Here is a 19,868-nt window from a genome sequence, read left to right on the forward strand (position 1 = left end):
CCCTCTTCCTTTGAATCGGTCAGTCCAATCCTTTTTCAGTTTTCCTTGTAGGAATCTGAATATAAAATTGTGATCTAAATTAGAATGCTGTAAATTCTATATTGAAACACCATTCCTTATTGCTGTTAAAACATATAAAAGAATGAGGATTATCATGTAACATGTAGGACACAGGTATAATGTATCATCATTGATCCCATCTTATAGCTGTTCTGTTATTACTGTTAAAACATCTAAAAGAATGAGGATGTAACATGTAGGACACAGGTATAATGTATCATCATTGATCCCATCTTATACCTGTTCGAATGTACTGTCTATTTTAGCGAGGTCCACTCCCTTATACAGTATGTGCCGTCAATCCTGCTCTGATCCCAAGTGTATTTGTCAGAGGAGAACCGGTAACACTTTCTTCCCCGAGACTCCCAGCCTGGTGCACATGGTTTGGCACATTTCAGTCCTTTCATAGAGATTTAGGGGTAAAGTTGAAAACCTGTAGATTATTCACAATATTCAGTGTATGTTTTTACAAAATACACAGAGATAATTGCACTTTATTGAGCAATCTCTGACCAAGTCATGTTTTTATTGCCTTTATCAAATGATATAGAGAGATGGTAGCGTAGTGCCCAAGCCCTGTTAGCCATGCAGCCTATACTGTATATGATCTGTGGTGCGCTTAGGCCTATATACACTCTCAATTAGGGATTTTCCCAGAAGTTAATTTCACTGATGTGTACGACCTTTATTCAAATAGTTTAATTTGTATTGGAGTGTGAAGCTTGAACAATAGGTTAATTGCGGACCGCTACAGAGAAACTGTGGATATTAACCTACCAATAAGGACCCAGGCCAAATGCCATTGCGCAGTAGCCTACACCAACACGCTATGCACGCGTGGTGTGTGCATAGCCGCATGTGAAACTATATTGTGCTGTATTTTTCTTTCCATTTCATGATCATGGTCATGTGAGGAGAGAGAGAGAGAGAGAGAGAGAGAGAGAGAGGTGTGAATGGAATCATCGTGCGTGTGCATATATGGCACATCTCTCTCATGTTTAGGTAATTGTCACGGAAGCCGTGGATATACACGGCTTGGGATATCCGTGGATATACACGGCTTGGGATATCCGTGGATATACACGGCTTGGCACCTTCTTCTATTTCAGGGAAGTTCCTCTTTTTACTTCTTGGTTCACACATTTGCTGTCACTTCTCAGAACCAGGGGGAAAAAAGAATGGTGGTAGTCCCTTATTGGCTGTTGATGGAGTATACCTTGAAGGTATTCAAGGTTGGTATAAGGTCAATAACGGGTCTAAAGAATTTAGAACAGCAGTTGTGATAGTCTTAGACATTAGTTAGTAGCAGTTCTTGCTCACTCTGCTTGCGCACAAGTTGGCACCTCGACAGAGTGCATTTCTAGTTGTCTCTATATTGACATTTCACATACAATTAAAAGCTTATTGCATTGCTTTCAACACTGTTTCTTTCTTAGTTCAACATGTCCTTTTTTACTTCCTTATTTATATTTATCTATATTCAATAACAATCAACCCCAATGAAACAGAATCAATCAATCAATCATCCATCATTCAATACATTTTCAAACTCACCATTAGCTTTGTGTGTCCCTTTAGGATTGTTGAACTTAACATCCAAGTAAAGCACGTCAGACATAGCAGAGGAGTTGTGTGAACATCACAACTGTTGAACTGAACTGACTGATGATTACAGGACATGCAATGTCATTGTTCCCCAAATCACGTCCCCTTCTTATTGCAAGATCTTTTTTTAATCACTTCCTTTTTTCAGACAAGCAACAAGTTAATATTCTGTACATTTATTAAGACTTCCAAGTTCCAACTACTAATTTTGCAGACTAAAAAGGTGTTAGCCAGTTTTCATGTTTTCCCTTATAGCTAGTTAGTACCACATGCCTCTTTGTAAAGGATGATGCAAGATATTGGACATATTATCAGTGATGGAAAAAGTACTGAACTGAACTGACTGATGATTACAGGTCATGCAATGTCATTGTTCCCCAAAACACGTCCCCTTCTCATTGCAAGTTCTTTTTTTAATCACTTCCTTTTTTCAGACAAGCAACAAGTTAATATTCTGTACTTTATTTAATAAGACTTCCCCTTATAGCTAGTAAGTACCACATGCCTTAGTATTTGTAAAGGATGATATGCAAGATATTGGATATATTATCAGTGATGGAAAAAGTACTCAGTGACCCTATCTCCCTTAGAGATAGGGTGAGAAGTTCAGTCACGCGAGAGAGACTCGGAGTAGAGTCGCTGCTTCTTCGCCTGGAAAGGAGCCAGCTTAGGTGGTTTGGGCATGGTTAGGATGCCTCTCGGGCGCCTAGCTCGCTAGGGTGGTCCTCAAGGCACGTCCCACTGGGAGGAGACCCCAGGGCAGACCAAGGCGCAGTTGGAGGAAACACAGACTCATTAGGCCTATCCATCCTCCTATATCGTATCAAATGGAATATCAGCCAAAATGTCAATATAGTGCATCCCTTAATTGTCTATCTCATAGTCATAACAGAACCTTCTTTAGGCCCATGTAAGATAATGTTTCTCAAGGAAAATACAACTACAATAACTTTTCCAAATATTAGGACAGAACTGCATGCCTGCTTTAGTGTGATATGTGTGAAGATTTGGGAGAAAAAAATTAATCAATTATTTAATAAATATATTATGCCATAGCCTCAGCCTGTCCTGTTCAATTCTTGGACTCTAGCTATTGACTAACTCTGGTCCATAGCCAGCTAAGAACCATTGACATGTCTTCTGGACTTGATATACTGATGTAGTAGCCATTCGTTTGAATTAAATTTGGTGGAAGAGCTCTCACATTTTAATAAAATGCTCCCCGACAAAGTGACAAACATATAATTCAAAATGAATAATCTGAATTCTTGTTTCGTTATTAGATTCTGTAAGCTTCCTTGATTATTTCAAGGAAGTTGTTTAAGGACGCGTAAAATACCTTTTGATCAAACCGGCGTAGAGAACAGCTGATTGAGCCCTCCGATAGCCAATAAAACACGCGTATCCTCTCACGGGGGCGGGTTCCAATCATTTATTTTGAAAAGGAGGCGGAGGCACTTCCTCGAATCCTCTCACAGCTCACAGCCCAAAGTGCCACACGGCCGTGAAAGTTTGGGCTGCCCTAGTGTTTTACCCCCGACTGTACAGACAATGGCCCCCAGCACACAGTTGAAAGAGGCCGTAGCCGATGTGCAAAAGGGGATTCGGGCGATTTTGCTCGGACCGCCCGGGGCCGGCAAAGGGACGCAGGTGAGAGACACTTGTTTCAGTCTTTCAGTCGCTAGCTTGCTAGCCTTGCACCTTAGCAATGGAAAGCGCATGGCCGACACCAGTGTGGGATAAGCTGACTCCGGTTTTATTTGTCATCACAAGTTCACAGATCAGTCGCATCAGTCGTAACAGTTTACAAGCTAGGAACTTATGTTGAGTGCCATTGGGGAGTCTAGTGGGAGGCTATAGTCACTTGAGACTTTAACTTTGAAGACCAGTTACTTGAAATGTCTTTTTGCGACCATAATCATGACGTATTTCCTAATGAAAAAGGGGCTGGACGCGTCTCAGCCAATCACAGCGATAGGGTTGAAGGCCCCACACAACTACGCTCTTGTCTTTAAACCTGGCATGATGCCAATGGCTGGTGTGCCATGATGGCATGATTGGCATCTCACTCATGTTATGGTCATGTCATTTTTCAAAAATCTAGATACAAGCTTGTAGATTGTTATTTTATGTATTAGAGTGACACTCTTGTGCAATGTACTGGACTCTAGTATCAAATGGGGCATTATTGTGCAATGGAGTATAAACTATGGCTTAAGTGGTATTAAACTTAAATGACCTGGTTGCTGGCTGGTGCTGTGGATACTTACTTGCTGAACTTGAAACAGTTTGATCAGGGTCACTGTAACAAAGTGGCCTGATGTGTGTTTTGTATCGAGTGTGCAAGAGAGAAACGGATAATACTGGTAGGCATAATGTGTACATAAGGTGCCAGACATATTTGGCTGTGTGTAACATTTGCTGCTTGAGACATCCACTGGTTATTATTAACAGATTTTTCACTCCCAAGTCCAATTTGGTTAAGGCTTCTTGATCAGGTTTTTATTGAAACTTTTATAGAAATCCCATCCACAGTGTCATTGTTACGCCAACCGACCGTAGTAAGTAGGCTACAACATAGAAAGAGGAGCTTTCCCTTGTAACATGCAGTAACTAATTACACTTTTTACTTAGAATTCGACATACTTTGACTACGGCAATGTTGCCAAAAAGATTTAGTTTTTATATCACTTAGCTAAAATGTTTGCTTCATGATTTCTTTAATAATGGTGTATCTCTAGTCTTGCAGTTCCCAACCAGCTTAAAAACAATGTAGGTTAATGTGCAATTGTACCAAAGGCACTGCTGGATAGACTGTAGTCACTGTACTGCTCCCCTCCCGGTAGGCTATTAGTTGTGGTCTGACTGCATACCAGAGGTTGCAAAATTCCCATAAGGCTTTGTGTCGCAAATGTCTAACAAACGGGAAGCTGACTACTCTGACCTGTCAGTGAAACTTGTCAAATGTCCAGTGTTAAGTGTTGGAAAGTTGGACAGAATGCATATTAATGAGTTTTCCAAATGCCTTTGAATTAAACAATGTGCTTCATAGTTCATACAGGTGACCACTACACCAGTCATTTCTAGTTTGTTTCTGCAATGTGTTGTAGTCATAGAGTATAAAAGGATAGAGACTGAACTGGCGCGAAGCTCCGCCTCCTCCGCTATTCATGCCAGGGAAGTTGCTCAGTGGTGTTTTGAAGCCGCCGGAGGGACCGTCTATTTCCGCCTTTTTGGGCGCATTTCCGCATTTGACCTCCAAAATTTGGAGGTCAAATGCGGAAGTGCAACCGAGCGCTCAATGTTAAAGCTCAGCTGCATGGGGTTTCCTCGTCATGAATCCACGCGTCCGCCTGCAGTCCTTCCTCTTACCACTAGGGCCCAGCGCTTCAACATTGGAGTGCCTAGCTGGCCCTTGGTTGTAGTAGGGGACGAGCACATCATATCTGTGTTGTCTCAATTCTTGGGTTATTCTATAGTTAGTTTACTGTCATTCCCCTCATCTGTGTCTCCTGTTCATGACAGGAATGTACATCAAACCTTGAAGGCAGTGTGTTTGATGGAAAAAGTAGCTGTTTGTATTTTGGCCATGAACATGTCAAAAATCTAGCAGGCTTGTCCCAGCTTGCAAAATATGTTGTTTAGCCTAGCCAGCCCTATTTGACTTGTACTTTGGTTGGAACCAAATAAGAGCATCTTCACCATGATACGAATTCTGCCCGCCAAAGTGGTTACGGTAGTTAACTTAATGTTAAAATTCACGAGCCAATTGTTTTTTAACTTGCCACTTTACTTTTTACACCATAATTATAGTTGACTGCCTGCCATAGTCATAGGTAAGGAAGGGAAGACTCATTTACCAGCTGTAGGCAAAATGTGTCTTTTGAATGATGCTTTCATTTTGCTATAATTTATTAGTAGTTAACTTAATGTTAAAATTCACGAGCCCATTGTTTTTTTAACTTACCACTTGAGTACAGTACGTACAGGCAGCACAAGTACAGTACAGCACCACTCACTTCAGAGTCTGAGTTTTTGAGTGGTGCAACCACTCCTATAGACAGCTATGTGTGTCCCTGGGTCTGTCTGGCATGAAAATAGCGTTATAGTATAATATAGTGTTTGGTCACCACCAAGTGTTACTGTTGCACAGCCTAACACACACACAGGCCAGGGATGAGGGCTTGTACACTAGTATGTACAGTACAGCATCACTCACTTCAGACGGGTCTGATTTTAACTTTCTACTTGACTTTTTTACACCATAATATCACTACCAAAATTATAGTTTACTGCTTGCTATAGTCATAGTAGGTAAGGAAGGGAAGACACATTTACCAGCAAAATGTGTCTTTTCTTTTGCTTTCCTTTTAATCATTTATTATGTAAGCAAGCCCTTTACCATACATACGCTCTAAATTTGGAGATATATTTTTTCTTCTGACTAGGTCACATGAGACTGTTTCTGTCAGATTACCACCTGACCTCCCCTAATATCTTGATCCCCACCAATTTCCCCCCAGGCCCCGCGGCTGGCAGATCAGTACTGTGTATGCCACCTGGCCACAGGAGACATGCTGAGGGCCATGGTGGCATCAGGCTCTGAGCTGGGCAAGAGGCTTAAGGAGACCATGGATGCTGGAAAACTGGTAAGATGACTATGGCTTTATTTTCCTCACCAACAGTTGGTGTCTTATTTGTGATTTAAACAAAATCACACCTGTGTGAACTGAAGTGAGGGGAGCTAATATATTAAAGTTTAACTCGTGTTGATTCGGTCATGTAATGGTGATGTAAAACAAACGGTGCCAACACAAACATTAAGCGCCATTAACAATAAAGGGACAATATGACGTAGATTTTCCCTTCATTGTCAATGGGAAACATTGAACTAAAGACAAACATTAAACCTGTGTATAGGGCAAAATAATTCTAAGCTAACTCCTAGCTAGCTTCACACTCGTTTCACAAACTACTTCCATCTGGGCTCACTGTAGCCCAATCGCTGAAGAAGGCGGGCCCTTATCCGGGCTGTAGTTACTGATTGGTTAGCTGATTGGTCTGAGCCGCGACCGGCTCGGTTCATCGCTACTGTGTTGTAAACTTGTGAATCAATACAGCCCCCATCTGGTGGAGTCGGCTTATCTGGAATCCATATTCCCAAATACTCCTTTGGAATGTTCTAGCTCTGCCGTACTTTCACTTGGAAGCTTTGTTCACACGTGTCTGCTGGGAATAGTAGTACTTTTTGAAGATAACTTTTTGTTTTAAAAAATATAGTATAATTCAAAGTTAAACACTTTAATTATTTAACTATCATCACGTGTGTCATGTAGGACTCCTAAGTTGTCAGTCATGGGTGACACGCCAACTTGGGAGAGTTCGGAGGGAACATCCTGTGTAAGACGTGAAGAAGAGACTCCACAGTACCCGTCTATTTTTATTTTTAGTACTTGTGGTCCGGGCACCTAGCCTGTTGCGGGTCCGACTGCCGAGCCCGATGACCTTTGCTGCGTGTCACTCCCCATATCTCTCTCCATTTCCTGTCGGTCTACTGTCCACTATCAATATAGGCTGAAAAAAGCTAAAACAACAAACGCCACCACCATCACAGTACATTGTATAGACAAAAAGATATTTACTTTACAAGTCATCAAAGAACATATATCCCCAAAGTAATTGAGATTAAGCATCATGCTAGTCGGAGCAAATTATCGTATGAATGAATGAATGAATGAATGGACTAAGGTTATCCTTGTTTTGCTTGTGTAGGTCAGTGACGAGATGGTGGTAGAACTCATCGAGAAGAACCTGGACACGCCACCCTGCAAGAATGGTTTCTTGTTGGATGGTTTCCCACGCACGGTCAAACAAGCAGAGATGGTGAGGTTTTTTTTTACTGGATACACTGACACAAAGGTAGACAGGAACGCCCACAAAGTCACATCCGGTTTTAGCCTGGGTTAAAGAAAATGGTCTTCCCTATAGAGGACCACGAAAAATCCATCAAAGGACATCTGGAACGCAATCGTTCAGTCCCCCTCGGAAAGTTGACTTATTAACAGATTCACTGCCATTAGCCGAGATCTACGTCAATATTAAAGCTCATTATTTTTTATTTATTTAAGTATACGAGACGATTTAGCCATGATTCACATGGCGCTGGTCTGTCATGGCGAAACTTCAACCTGTTTTACACACTTTTCCCATTTACAACGTTAACGTCTACATACATTTCAAATGTGATCGCCCCAGAGCCATGGATGTTACAATCCTCCTCAGGGGGGCTGAAGTACCGGTATCTTCCGCATTGTTCAATAAAAATCCGAACTGTGGCCATTTTATCTGTTATATTATATGTATATGTATCCGCATGCACCAACCGATAGGGGCGCATAGTTTAAAGCGCATTGCCAAAAACTGATTAACTTAGGTTTTTATTGAACAATACGGAAGATACCGGTACTTATACCAACCCTAGGAGAATTGTAACATCCATGGCCCTGGGGTGAGCACATTATATTTGTAATCTGAACCTTTGTGTAGGCGTAAACCATAATGACTGTAAATGGAGACTGGGTAAAACACTTCAGTCCAGAACTACCATGAGCTCCCAGCGCTTTGCGATGCATTGTGATTTTGTAGACTTTTGGTTTATGCTGGGGGACCTGGGGTTCAAGTGGTTTATATAGTCAGATCTGATTATCATTATCTCTTTATACTTTATTGCATGTGTCAAGTTGCACCAGCGAAATCGGAGTTCTGCCTCTCCATCTCCCTCTCCCTCCATGTTACAAAGCATTGTGTTAACGTGGCGCAGTGTTTAATCGCCTGGTAGAGACACTCTATATGATCAATTAAACTTAACGTAATATCAAAAACCAACAGCCATTAATTCATCAATAATGTTTATAGAACACATTGTAGTGAATTCTAAGTAGCCTAGTTTAGAGTTGGAACTTGGCACGGAGCCATTATCGTTTGGCAAAATCGTGTTCTATAAAAATCATTGATGAATTAGTGGATTTTTAAAATGTATATTATGATAAGTTTCAGTGATCATATTTATATATTGTGTTGTGTTGGATCATGTCCAGCAGCCAAGGAAAACATTCCAAACGGACTCTAGCTTGTTTCATTTTCTAAATTAGCGTTCCTTGTCGAGTGGCAACAAGGATCTGTGCCTGTGATCTGGCAAGCTAATAGCTATGGCACCTACTTTTAAATTAGTAGTATTCTGCGTTTGAAAACCCAACAACCCACTGTTTATTCCCTTTGGGAGAACTCTGAACTTTACCCCAGCTCCACCCCCCCAGCTATATTGACACAACGTTGTGTGTATGTATATCACTCGGTCTATACACCTGAGTGCAGTATTTATGCATAGATAAATGTTTTTTCTAATTTGTAATATGTCCTTGTCAGCTCGATGACTTGATGGACAAGAGACAAGAGAATCTGGACTCTGTGATTGAGTTTGCTGTTGATGACTCTCTGCTGGTCCGCAGGATCTGTGGCAGGTAGGAGCAGTTTGATTTCATGTTATCATTAATTAAAACGATTAAACATTATTGTGGGGAATTTACATTAGCGGCATAATGATTATTCTCACATGAGCACTTGAAAAACTGTCATCTCACACAGCAGGAACTAGAACGGCACTGAGTGCCTACTTGCACGTTGCACACAAGTAGGCCATTAAATGGCTGTCGACCGCTACGAACTTTCAAATCTCAGCCTCTCTGTAAAACATTGAAATTAATTACGAAAGTAATTACGATATGTTTCAATATTGATTGGTTCTGGTAAATGTATTTATACAACTATACATGTATGTAAGTTGAAAGTACTATACTGTGGTCGGCTCAGGCTGGCTTTTTTATGTGCGTAATCTTTATTACGTCCCCATCAGAAACCAGTTAGAACCCGGCATTGATACATACCGGTAATTACATCACCATCAATACCTACCAAGCATGTTGGGTTATAACTGGCCGTCAATGGTGACGTAATTACGATATTCAATATTGGTTGGGTAACGTATGTATTGGGGTTTAATATTTTCCTGGATTTGGCTCCTTTTAATTTGCGGAATTCCCGTCTGAGAAAAAAAGTGCCCACCAAAATGCATTTATATATATACTTCACATAGAATAGAATAGTGATATTTCTTTTGTTTAATTTTTTTATTTGAACGAAATATGAACATATAGTCTACAATTAAATTAAAATATTAATGTTATAGGCCTACTACGCTATTCATAAAAAGTGACGCTTAAGGAGTTTGCACTAATGTGACTGTAGAAGCACGGGGGGAAAAAATAAATCCTTCACATAGATTAGCTATGGTCTTTCACCCTTTGAGCAGTGCTGGGTCCCCTTCTCTGCTGTGAATGTTGACAATGTGATCATCTCGCCTTGTACTATATGAAAAGTCCGATTGGGTGTTAAAATAGCCAGCAATAGGCCAGTGCACAACACACTATTATATTTGGGGGGGGGGGGGGGGGGGGGGAGATAGACGCGTGTTGGTAGTTATAGTATATGGTTATAAAACAAATTGTAGCCTAATCATCTTTTGTGTTCCGTTTCACGTTATTGCTGAGTGACGCACACATGCAGGCAAAAAGGTGTTTAGAATCGACAATGTCCATCACGGGGAAAGGAAACTCCTCCACGCTCCGTCGGTAAAACACACACTCGCAAATCACATTCGCGCTACTGATTTTATCTTGACCGCCCGTGCCCGCCCACAGGTATTTAAATACTGCCCGCACCGCCAACAATTACGTTGGGTCCCGCTGGCTCCCGTTGCAGCCCTCGAGTGTGATCCATAATTCATATAAATATCATCAAACATGTTTGAAAATGATGGGAGGGTTCTGATTGGACATTTGACCACTCATAGATCAGGGGAAAGAACGCGCACTGTGTGCAAACTCCAAGGCCCGGAATCACAGGATTAAACCCTAGTATGTATGTATACATGTATGTAAGTTGAAAGTACTATTCAGTATTTTAAGTCCGACGTCATTTTGTAGTGCTACGTTACGTCCGGGTCCAAGTGGCACCACCTCCCGTCCGCATCTCATTGTAAATAGAATATCTAAACACGTGAATCTTTTTACAATGACGTTATTTTTCAGAAAGGAAATGGGTCTTAATGTTTCCAACTCGAGTAGAAATATTAATGTTTTGTACATGTGTCCATGACAAAGAAAGTATATGATGTGGAGACAATAAAGACTATTATTATTGAAGGTGTTAACAGTCCATTTGCTCGGTACAATATTTAGGGGGCATATTTAGAATGTGTGCAGGCTTGAGTATGTTGAATCTAGTTTGCAATTAATGAGGATTTAGTTGACACAATTAAATAAAATGATTGTATTCCGTGTGGGGCAGACGGCCTGTCACAGCCAGATTTGGGAGAGCAGCAGCTTTGTTGTTGTGAGGAAAGTGGTAAAATTAGACTTTCGTGGTTGTTTTCATCTCAGATTTAGTCCGACGTAGCGTCACATTATAACTCTATGGGGACACAAAAGTAGGACCCGGAAGTATCTCTGGAGGGGGCACTCACGTCACGGCTAAAATACTGACACGACCACAATGCTTGCGCACTCTGCTTGCTGCTACGAACTTTCAAATCTCAGCCTCTCTGTAAAACATTGGAATTAAATACTAAAGTCGGGTTATAACTGGCTGCCAATGGTGACGTAAACTAATTACGATATGTTTCAATATTGGTTGGGTAACGGGTAACGTATGTATACGCATATGTAAGTTGAAAGTACTATACTGTGGTCGGGCAGGTCGGCTAGCTTTTTTTATGCCTATGCTCAGAGGTATATATACTGATGTTGATGGTGATGTAATTAAGATATGTATCAATGCCGGGGTGTTACTGGCTTTCGATGGTGACTTAATAAAGATAGGTTTCAGATTACATGTATACATAAATGTATACACCTTTAATTCACCCGACACTGAAACATATCTTCATTACGTCAACATCAGTATATATACCTCCGAACATACGCACATTCGTACGAGAAAGAGGATGTGAAACATTGCCTTCGATGGTGCATGCACTATCCTGCATTAAGTAGATTTGGGTTTGTGTGGTTGAACGATCTGAAATGGCCTGTATTGTATGCCCACTAGATGGTGGTGTGTATGCACCCACTGCACAATGCAGACTTCCCTTTCAGAGTCCCTGAAATTCGTAATACAATAGTTTTATGAATCAGTGCTGTTAAGCCGTTTTAAATGTAGTGAGTCCTTGGATCCGCAAGTGGTCATTCAAATGACTCACAAGGGAATTACCCAATAAAGATATTAAAACATCTTCTGTCTTGATCTCCAATGGTTATACTTTTATTTGATCAAAGTTTTTTTTATTACTTTTTCACACATGTTGCATAACATTTTTAGAACATTTTTTTTCCCCCCTCCCCTCCCCCCAGAGTTCACGCTCCGAAAGAGCCACAACCCCGGTATCTTGCACCATATGAAATAAAAGACACATACAAATATACATAGACATAATAGAATAATAGAAGTATGCAAAGAAATAATAATAATAAAAATAAATATAAAATATATATATAAAATAATAATAATAAAATAAAACAATTACAGTAGGGTCAGTGTAACAAGTTAAGGATTGTTGATGTCAGCCGCGTTCATCCTCTCAATGTATGTTAAAAAAGGTTGCCAAATGGTGTAGAATTTTAAGGCACCGGCGTACCCTCTTGTGGAGTAGCAAATCTTTTCCAATGTCAGATGATGTAAAACATCATTAACCCAAGATTTAAAGGTTGGTGGTATTTTCTCCTTCCATTTAAATAGTATTTGCCGCCTAGCCAAAAGAGATGCGAAGGCTACCATATTCTTGTTTTGCCGGCTAAGATATAGATCTTGGGAAATAACTCCAAACACTGCAATAGTGGCTAATGGTTATACTTATGATTTGGCCTACATTCATGTGTGTTGAAAATCTTGAAATTAAGTAATGTAGAAATGTCTCATCTATACATCATCTATTTTGTAAAATTCTGATTTAAAGAAATATGTTTATTTTCCCTACGCAGCCCCTTCACTATGCTCCATTTTAAGAGCAGCGGATGATAGATGGACATAAACTGTAGTAGTACTAGTAGCCTGCAATCTTAATATTTATTTGAATACCGGTAAGTAAAAAATGTAAACGGCATGAAGGTACTACAGTAAAAACACCTGGGCTAAAAAGATAAAACAAAGTCCTGGAGACATGTTTCCATTGTGTTCAGTAGTATTCGATTAGGTATGAGGTCTACTGTACTGTATGCATTTCTGTGCCTACAGTACATGGCTCCTACTGTACGTACATTCAATGCACTACCCCTTGGAAAGTCAAACTCGATAAGGGACAACTGCTTCGGAAAACCCTTTTCTTTTTTACATTCGTTATTACTGCTGCGCTTTTGTTGTCTTTACTCACCATAATCGCCTGACATTACCTGAGCCCATGGCTGAATAGAGCAACCTGTGGTTGATTGCAGATGGGGCTCCTTCGTGGTGATTGACCGCAGAGTAAGCTTTTATAATAGGACAAACAAGAGGCATGTGAAAGACTGAGGCAGAGAGTGCATCAGTGCAATGTGAAACACTCATATTATTGCTCACCACGACCATCTGACATTCATCTGTCGTCCTCTCTCCTCCCCCCCCTCCTCTGACCTTTAACACCACCACTGCCCCCCCCCTGTCCTCTCCTTCTCTGGCCTCTCCTAACACCACCACGTTCCCAGGCTAATTCACCAGGCAAGTGGACGCTCCTATCATGAAGAGTTCAACCCTCCCAAAGAACACATGAAAGATGATGTAAGTCATTTCACCATCAATGCTACGAATAAGCTTTCTTGTCTTGTCTTTGCCCATCTAAAGCTTAGTCTGAACTAAAGTTTAGATCGTTTAGAGTCTAAACGATGTACTGCTCTCTATCCTTTGAGGACATAACAAATGTTTTGCATAAACCATAAGTTTTAAGCGCAGGCGTCTGTGTGGTTTTGATTCAGTCAGTCCTTTAATTAAGTGCCAGGTGGTTCCTGGGCACCCCTTTTACCCACGCCAGGCAAAAACTACAAAAAGAGTACCCTGTGACGCGACTCTTGAACCGGAAGTATTAGCCAACGCTGTGTCCTTCATGAAACGCGCTAATCTGCTAACCGGAGCCTTGCGCAAATTTTGTATTGACCTCCTAACATCATGCCTCGCCTCGTCAAAGCCTCAATTCGGAGATGAACACTGCTAAAGATCCCCGCCATTACAGGAGTCTATGGAGCGTGCCTCATGGCTGCACGCTCCAAGATGGCGGCTCCCTATGCGGTAAATGGTACATACCTGAGATTGGCATTAAAGTGCTGGGTTTTATAGCTTGGTTATTTCCGTTGGAATGTGTTAAAGGGGCATTCCACTCATTTTCAACATTTTACTATGTCATTAATATACCTTATCTGTTGTGTGGAAATAATAAAGTCCCCCCCCCCCCCCCCCCCATTCTGTGAAAAAATCACAAGGTAAGCTGTAATGACCCGGTGTCCCTTGTCTCAATTAATGATCTAGCGTTTAGCTATACAGGGTACCAGGTTTCTTCATACTCTAATGCAACAGCTCTTTTTATGGAGGAATGCATCGGTAAGAACGTGTCTGTGTGCCCGTTTCATGTAACGTGTGAAACCCAGTGGCAATTGGCAAGATTGACTGGGCTGACCAGCACTGTGGCTCATTCTTCCCTTCTCTCCCCTCCCTCTTTCTCTGCTTTTCATGTGTCCCCTTTTACCCTTCCTTGCTCTGTGTCATCTCAAATCCTATTTCCTCTTTTATCCCTCTTTATTCAGTGGTCTGCTGAATGAAAATGAAACTTTTGAATTCCGTGTCAGAGTTGGTTTACCAGGCTAATGTTTTGGCACAACGCCTCTTTCACCATAGCTTTTTCAATCCGCTCTCCTGTCTTTCTCAGTGTCTATCTCCCTCTTTGTCACTTCATTTTACAATTGCACAATACAGACTGCAATGACAACGAAAAGCCAAACTCCCTCTTTGTCCTCTCCTCTCCCAGGTGACGGGCGAACCCCTGATGAGACGCAGCGATGACAATGAGTCGACACTGCGCTCACGCCTGGACGCGTACCACCGCCAGACGGTGCCTCTGGTGCAGTACTACAGCAAGCGGGGCCTGCACACAGCTGTCGATGCTGCCCAGACACCCAACGTTGTCTTTGCCGCCATCGTAGCTGCCTTCTCTGCTACCGCGGCAACCAGTTCTGCTGCCCGCGCCTCCGCCTGTAAAGACCAAGTCTCGTTCATCTAAAACAGAAAACAAACTAAAATAATTCTAACACTTCACCTGGTGAACCTTCTTCTTCCACCTCAACTAAAACCCAACTAGTTTTCTTCATTGTTCTTCTTTCTGCCATCTTTCTTTCGCCAAGGATTGGAGACTGTGCGAGGGTTAAGCAAAACGTCACACCGGCTGGACTGTTCTCTGTATACAGTAAAAGTGCACAGATCACTTCTGTGAGACAGTTGGAGACTACATCACTGCAAGTGATTGTTCTGGCAAACATAATCTCTGCAGTTTTTACAAGTTGCAGCTTTCATGCTGACAAACGCAATGCAAATATGTCAAGAATCAATATCAAGGAGAGTGGTTATCAAGAGATGGCCTAAAACAAAGCAGAGTAATGCAAATCAGTAGTCATCCATTACTTTATTGTTTTCTTAGTGTATAACACAGCAACAAGAAGGATGTTTCAGTCATGTGTCGTAAAAAAAAAGATTAACTGATTGGCTGTGTACTGGTGATCATTCTCTAGTCTATGCTGGTGATATAATGAATTTGGTTTGCTTAACTCATGCAAAAACTGACCCTAAGCCTGATTTACATTATACTTGGTTGTGTGCCGTGGTATGAAAATAGCAGATGTAGTAGGTCTGTTATTTTCGGTGTACAGCATGGCGCATACAAAATATAAATCAATCGCAGCTCTCTACTTTTCATATACTTGGACTTCACCCACCTGTAAACCCTCCTCCTCACCCCCCCCTCTTTCTCTCTGGACAACAGAACTGATTACCTTCGTCTCCCTAATGGCCCTCCACTACTCTCAGAGTATTCCATTTATTTATTTAATTATGTGTAGTTTTTGTCTACTCTATATTTCCTCTTCTCCACCTAAATCCTCGCCTCCTCTCCTCCACTTGACCCTTGAAGTGCTCCTCTCACTCTGGGTGATGTTGACTCTGGACTCTTACTGGACACTAAAGACTGTACCGGCTAAAACTGATAAATGCTAATAGTTATAAATTCAATGTGATTATATTATGGAATGTATATTACTTTTGATAGTAGAATGTTTGAAAGACTGAGTGGACTGACTTGAGCTCAGAGTTGCTTACCTCATTTTGGCGTTGACGAGGTTCCCACTAGAGATGCTCTGATAATCGGCCACCGATCGGTGATCGGCCGTAACGGCCGATATTCACGCCAATCGGTGAAATTTACCCTATCTGGAGAAACCGATCTTTTACACCATTTAAGTGGTATAAATGTAAGATATATATATATATATAGTATATCATTTTTCATCTTTGACAGGCCAAAACATTCTCTCATTCCTCCCCACACACAGGAACATTTTTGACGTGGGTTTTGACAAACAATCGGGATCGGTCCCAAAATAACCTGATCGGAGCATCCCTAGTTCCCACACTAGTAGCCACGTGCTGATGCACTTCCTGTTCCAGTCACTTTGTTCTCTGACACCTAATTAGACCAGATCAGAGATGCACATTAAACCTCTAGGCACAGCCGTTAAAACCTCTTGAGCCCCATTTCCCCAGCGGCTGGCCCCCTTTGAACAGCGCTCAGCGGGTCAATGGTGACCCAATTGGTCTCCGGTTCCAACTCCGATGTTGCAGATTTACCCCCTTTACCCCCCCCCCCCCCCCCCCCCCCGGGGTTTAAGAGGTTTAAGTGCCAAACGGTTTATTTGCAAAAGTCATTACAAAGAGTGCCAGAAAGTTGATGATCACAAGTATTTAAATGTCAATTTATTATGTATGGAAGTCCATTTATGCAGGGGGTGGGAAGGGAATCTTTCTTGAAATTATGACTTATAATTTTGTATCTCAATATAATTACTTGGTATCGCAAAATAAAGAGTAAAAAATGATAGCTCAAACCTAACGACAGTATCTCAAAATAATAACAAACGTAACTCGAACAACTCTTGACAAATTGAGAATGTAGTTTGACTATACTATGATGAGCTGGATAGAAGGCTGTTAAGTTAGTGACTTTAGTAAGTTTAGTATTTGCACTGTTCCAAAGCAATAGAATATACCCTTGTTTAATGGACTAGATAGTCCTATGCACACTTTCATTGAGACACTTGCAGGAGGAAAGGTTCTAAGGAGTTTAGGCTAGGGTCAGGAGGAGTACATGCAAGTTATAAGGATTAAGTATTTTAGAGTGTAGATATCGGTACAATGTAGCAAGCAAACTCGGGAATCCCTGTACATGTTCAGGGTCCCTGTACATGTATTCACCAATGAGTTTATTTATGCTGGATTTTACTTGAAATAGACTAGCCAATCTGGCCTTGGATGCCTTTAGACATTTGTAAGGAATAAGGATTTTGTTGTCTTAACTACTCTTCCCGCTTAGGTTACCCTCCCATATGCCCCAGTCACCTGTTGTTTGCATTTGTCTTGAAACGCCTTGAATGCAGACTGTGTCAACTGCAGTTTTCCCTTGAAAGGCTGACAATATGTCCCTGTGCTCTGCTCTCTGTGTGAAGAAAAGGAACAGAAGCAGATGTTTTTTCCAGCCTGCTGTGGCGGCTGATTTTCAGTGTTCTATTTAGCTTTCGGAGTCATGATTGTTTTTGCTGAATTTAGCCAACAAAGCAATGTTCCTAATGTTTTTGGTTTACTTGAAACTGCATCCATGTGATGGTCATGCAAATTATTTGCTGAGTAATCGTACTGTTGAAAACCTTTCAAGAGGTAAGGAAGACTGGTCCTCTATTTGCAGTAAGATATGGACAGTAGTAAGATGAACAAGGACTGTGTACTCGCATGTCCAACACATGGTACTGCTAGCCCTGTATTGGTATTTAATTTAGCAATCTGAATGGGGTTTATTTTTTAATTTGTTTTGGTGTATATCTCACCCTACACTTTTCTCTTTCCTTTCTCCCCTTCCAGCTGGTTGAGTCCTGTGCTTCTCCATTCCAACCCTGACTACGGAGAGACAGACATTGTGGTGGGTGAACTGATGGCGAGATGGTTGGGTGTTTGGAGGGAGTTAAAGAAACGGAGCGTAATGTCTTGTGACATAGCACTACATAGGAAATGTCCTGTTCTGCTGCTGTGTGGGTTTTCATGTCAGCCCATCATGTTTCCTTTAGTACACTGACAGAATTATGTGAATTCATTGTACTGTTGACACCCTGCTTTTCCCAAATAATAAAGCTCAAAAGATGCTTTTCTACAATCTTCACATGCTGTTAAAGCACATGTTGTTTTTTTAGTGGTGCAACCACTCCAAGGAACAGCAATGTCTGTGTTCCCGTGTTCGTTCACCTATGTGTTGGTTAATGAGCAACAGTATATGACTGGGTACCAGTAGGGGCTCTGTTGTGCCAGAAATGGAGAGGGATAGTGCTGCACTGTTGCCTGCTAATGAGAGAGGGGGGGGGGGGGGGGGGGGGTGGGAGGGGGGGGGGGGGGGGGGGGGGGGGGGGGGTTGCACCACTCGGTTCACAGTACGGGTGTGATTTTCGCACTCACTGGGTGTCATTCCATGTTGAGTTGTACTGTTCACATTTATCACATAGCTGGTCCTTATTTGCCATGGGTGAGGGGTAGCAGAGTGGCGATTATCAACCTGTGGGCCAGGCTGTAATAATTGGCAAAACACTACAATTGTTTGATAATGGGGAAAACACAGGCTAGGGCGGCACATCATCATTGATGAGGTGCTGACTGCTGACCACCGCAGATTACAATGAGGAGGAGGAGGCTGTACAACTCAGCCACGGTGCAAAAATGTATTAGACCAATGTTTTGACAAGATTTAAAACATTTAGTACACATTTTATATAGTAGAGCTAGTAGTATATATGCCAGTCATTTCTTTTTTTATTTTATATTTAACAAATTTTAAGAACTCCTGGATGAGAACCAAAGACTTATGTTGTCTCCTGTCTATTTGATATATTTGAGTCAATATATATAGCATAATGTAATTAACATTTTTCAAGACATGTAGAGAACCCTTTTATAGAAAACTTGAAAGAAATGCACATAGGGATATAGCCTATAGCCTACAATTCATATTAAAAGATGTTTGGACTTCATGTGGCGATGGCCAATCAATGATCATGTCAGTCATCTTCATCTATGACATTTAGTCTACCGATTGATTGGCCAGATATGGATGGATCTGGCCAATCAATGATCATGTTAGTCCACTTGCCAGAATGTGAAGTTGTGAACCCAGGCATGTTGAGTACACAAGTTTTACGTTAGAAATGAGTATGGGAAACTGCCGGATGCTAACTTGCATGTTGAGCAATTTTCATAATTGGCATATGTGGCCATACCAACAACTTATTGTTTCTACATGCTGGGGACCCATAGTCCATACTCAACATTTCTAACATAAACCTTGGTGTACGCTTTATTAAAGGGTGTATGGGCTGGCAAGTAGACTGTCACTTAGTTGTCAGTCATCTTCATCTATGATATGTCATAGACACTAGATAGACTCTAGTAGTACTCCATATTTGGGCAAGGTTGCGGCTCTTTCTCGTTGCCATTGAATTTACATTGCCAAAGCAAATGTCACAATAGGCTACAATAAAAACAGTTGAAAATGGGTGTAGGCCTATACAGTTGGAGGGGATACAGGTACAGCATTTTGTAAACAGAGCTATGTCACATTGCATCATTATGTACATAACAGCGTATAAAGCTTTTTCTGTGAGCTGTTCCAATGAACCCCGGGGCGGGGTTTCCATGTTCTCTAGAATCTCTACGCTATTACGTCACTGGCCGGGGCTTTCCTCCCTGACGTTGGGGCGACGGCAGCGGTGAAGCACGGAGCGAGAGCGAGAGAAGCACACAATATTACTGGCTACTGCATGGTCCGG

At 41.5% G+C, this 19,868-nt stretch overlaps 2 protein-coding genes across 3 annotated transcripts in view; both read left to right on the forward strand.

The window, feature by feature from the left end:
* The first annotated feature begins 3,141 nt into the window (after positions 1-3,141).
* On the forward strand, positions 3,142-18,214 carry ak2 (adenylate kinase 2). Of its 2 annotated transcripts, XM_080787777.1 has the most exons (7): positions 3,142-3,315; positions 6,189-6,314; positions 7,438-7,548; positions 9,091-9,185; positions 13,458-13,530; positions 14,768-14,993; positions 17,920-18,214. In XM_080787777.1, the coding sequence occupies exons 1-7, from the start codon at positions 3,217-3,219 to the stop codon at positions 17,925-17,927; spliced, it is 738 nt and encodes a 245-aa protein (XP_080643903.1). In that variant the 5' UTR covers positions 3,142-3,216; the 3' UTR covers positions 17,928-18,214. The 2 variants fall into 2 exon arrangements, with proteins under 2 accessions (XP_080643903.1, XP_080643902.1); XM_080787776.1 differs by lacking the exon at positions 17,920-18,214 and having other exon boundaries at positions 14,768-15,034.
* A 1,589-nt stretch (positions 18,215-19,803) lies between these two features.
* Positions 19,804-19,868, forward strand: part of rnf19b (ring finger protein 19B) — a 28,851-nt gene continuing 28,786 nt past the window's right edge. Inside the window, exon 1 of the mRNA XM_080787654.1 lies at positions 19,804-19,868. This exon is cut by the window's right edge and continues 362 nt beyond it. The gene's annotated coding sequence lies outside the window, so the exon portion shown is untranslated.

This window comes from Protomyctophum bolini (genome assembly GCF_963924005.1).
Source record: "Protomyctophum bolini genome assembly, chromosome: 17".
In the NCBI taxonomy this organism is placed as follows: Eukaryota; Metazoa; Chordata; class Actinopteri; order Myctophiformes; family Myctophidae; genus Protomyctophum; species Protomyctophum bolini.

Coding starts and splice junctions, on each gene's coding strand:
- ak2 (XM_080787776.1), top strand. CDS start 3,217: ATGGCCCCCAGCACACAGTTGAAAGAGGCCGTAGCCGATGTGCAAAAG. Junction 6,315..7,437: donor CCATGGATGCTGGAAAACTG/GTAAGATGACTA, acceptor TTGCTTGTGTAG/GTCAGTGACGAGATGGTGGT. Junction 7,549..9,090: donor CGGTCAAACAAGCAGAGATG/GTGAGGTTTTTT, acceptor TGTCCTTGTCAG/CTCGATGACTTGATGGACAA.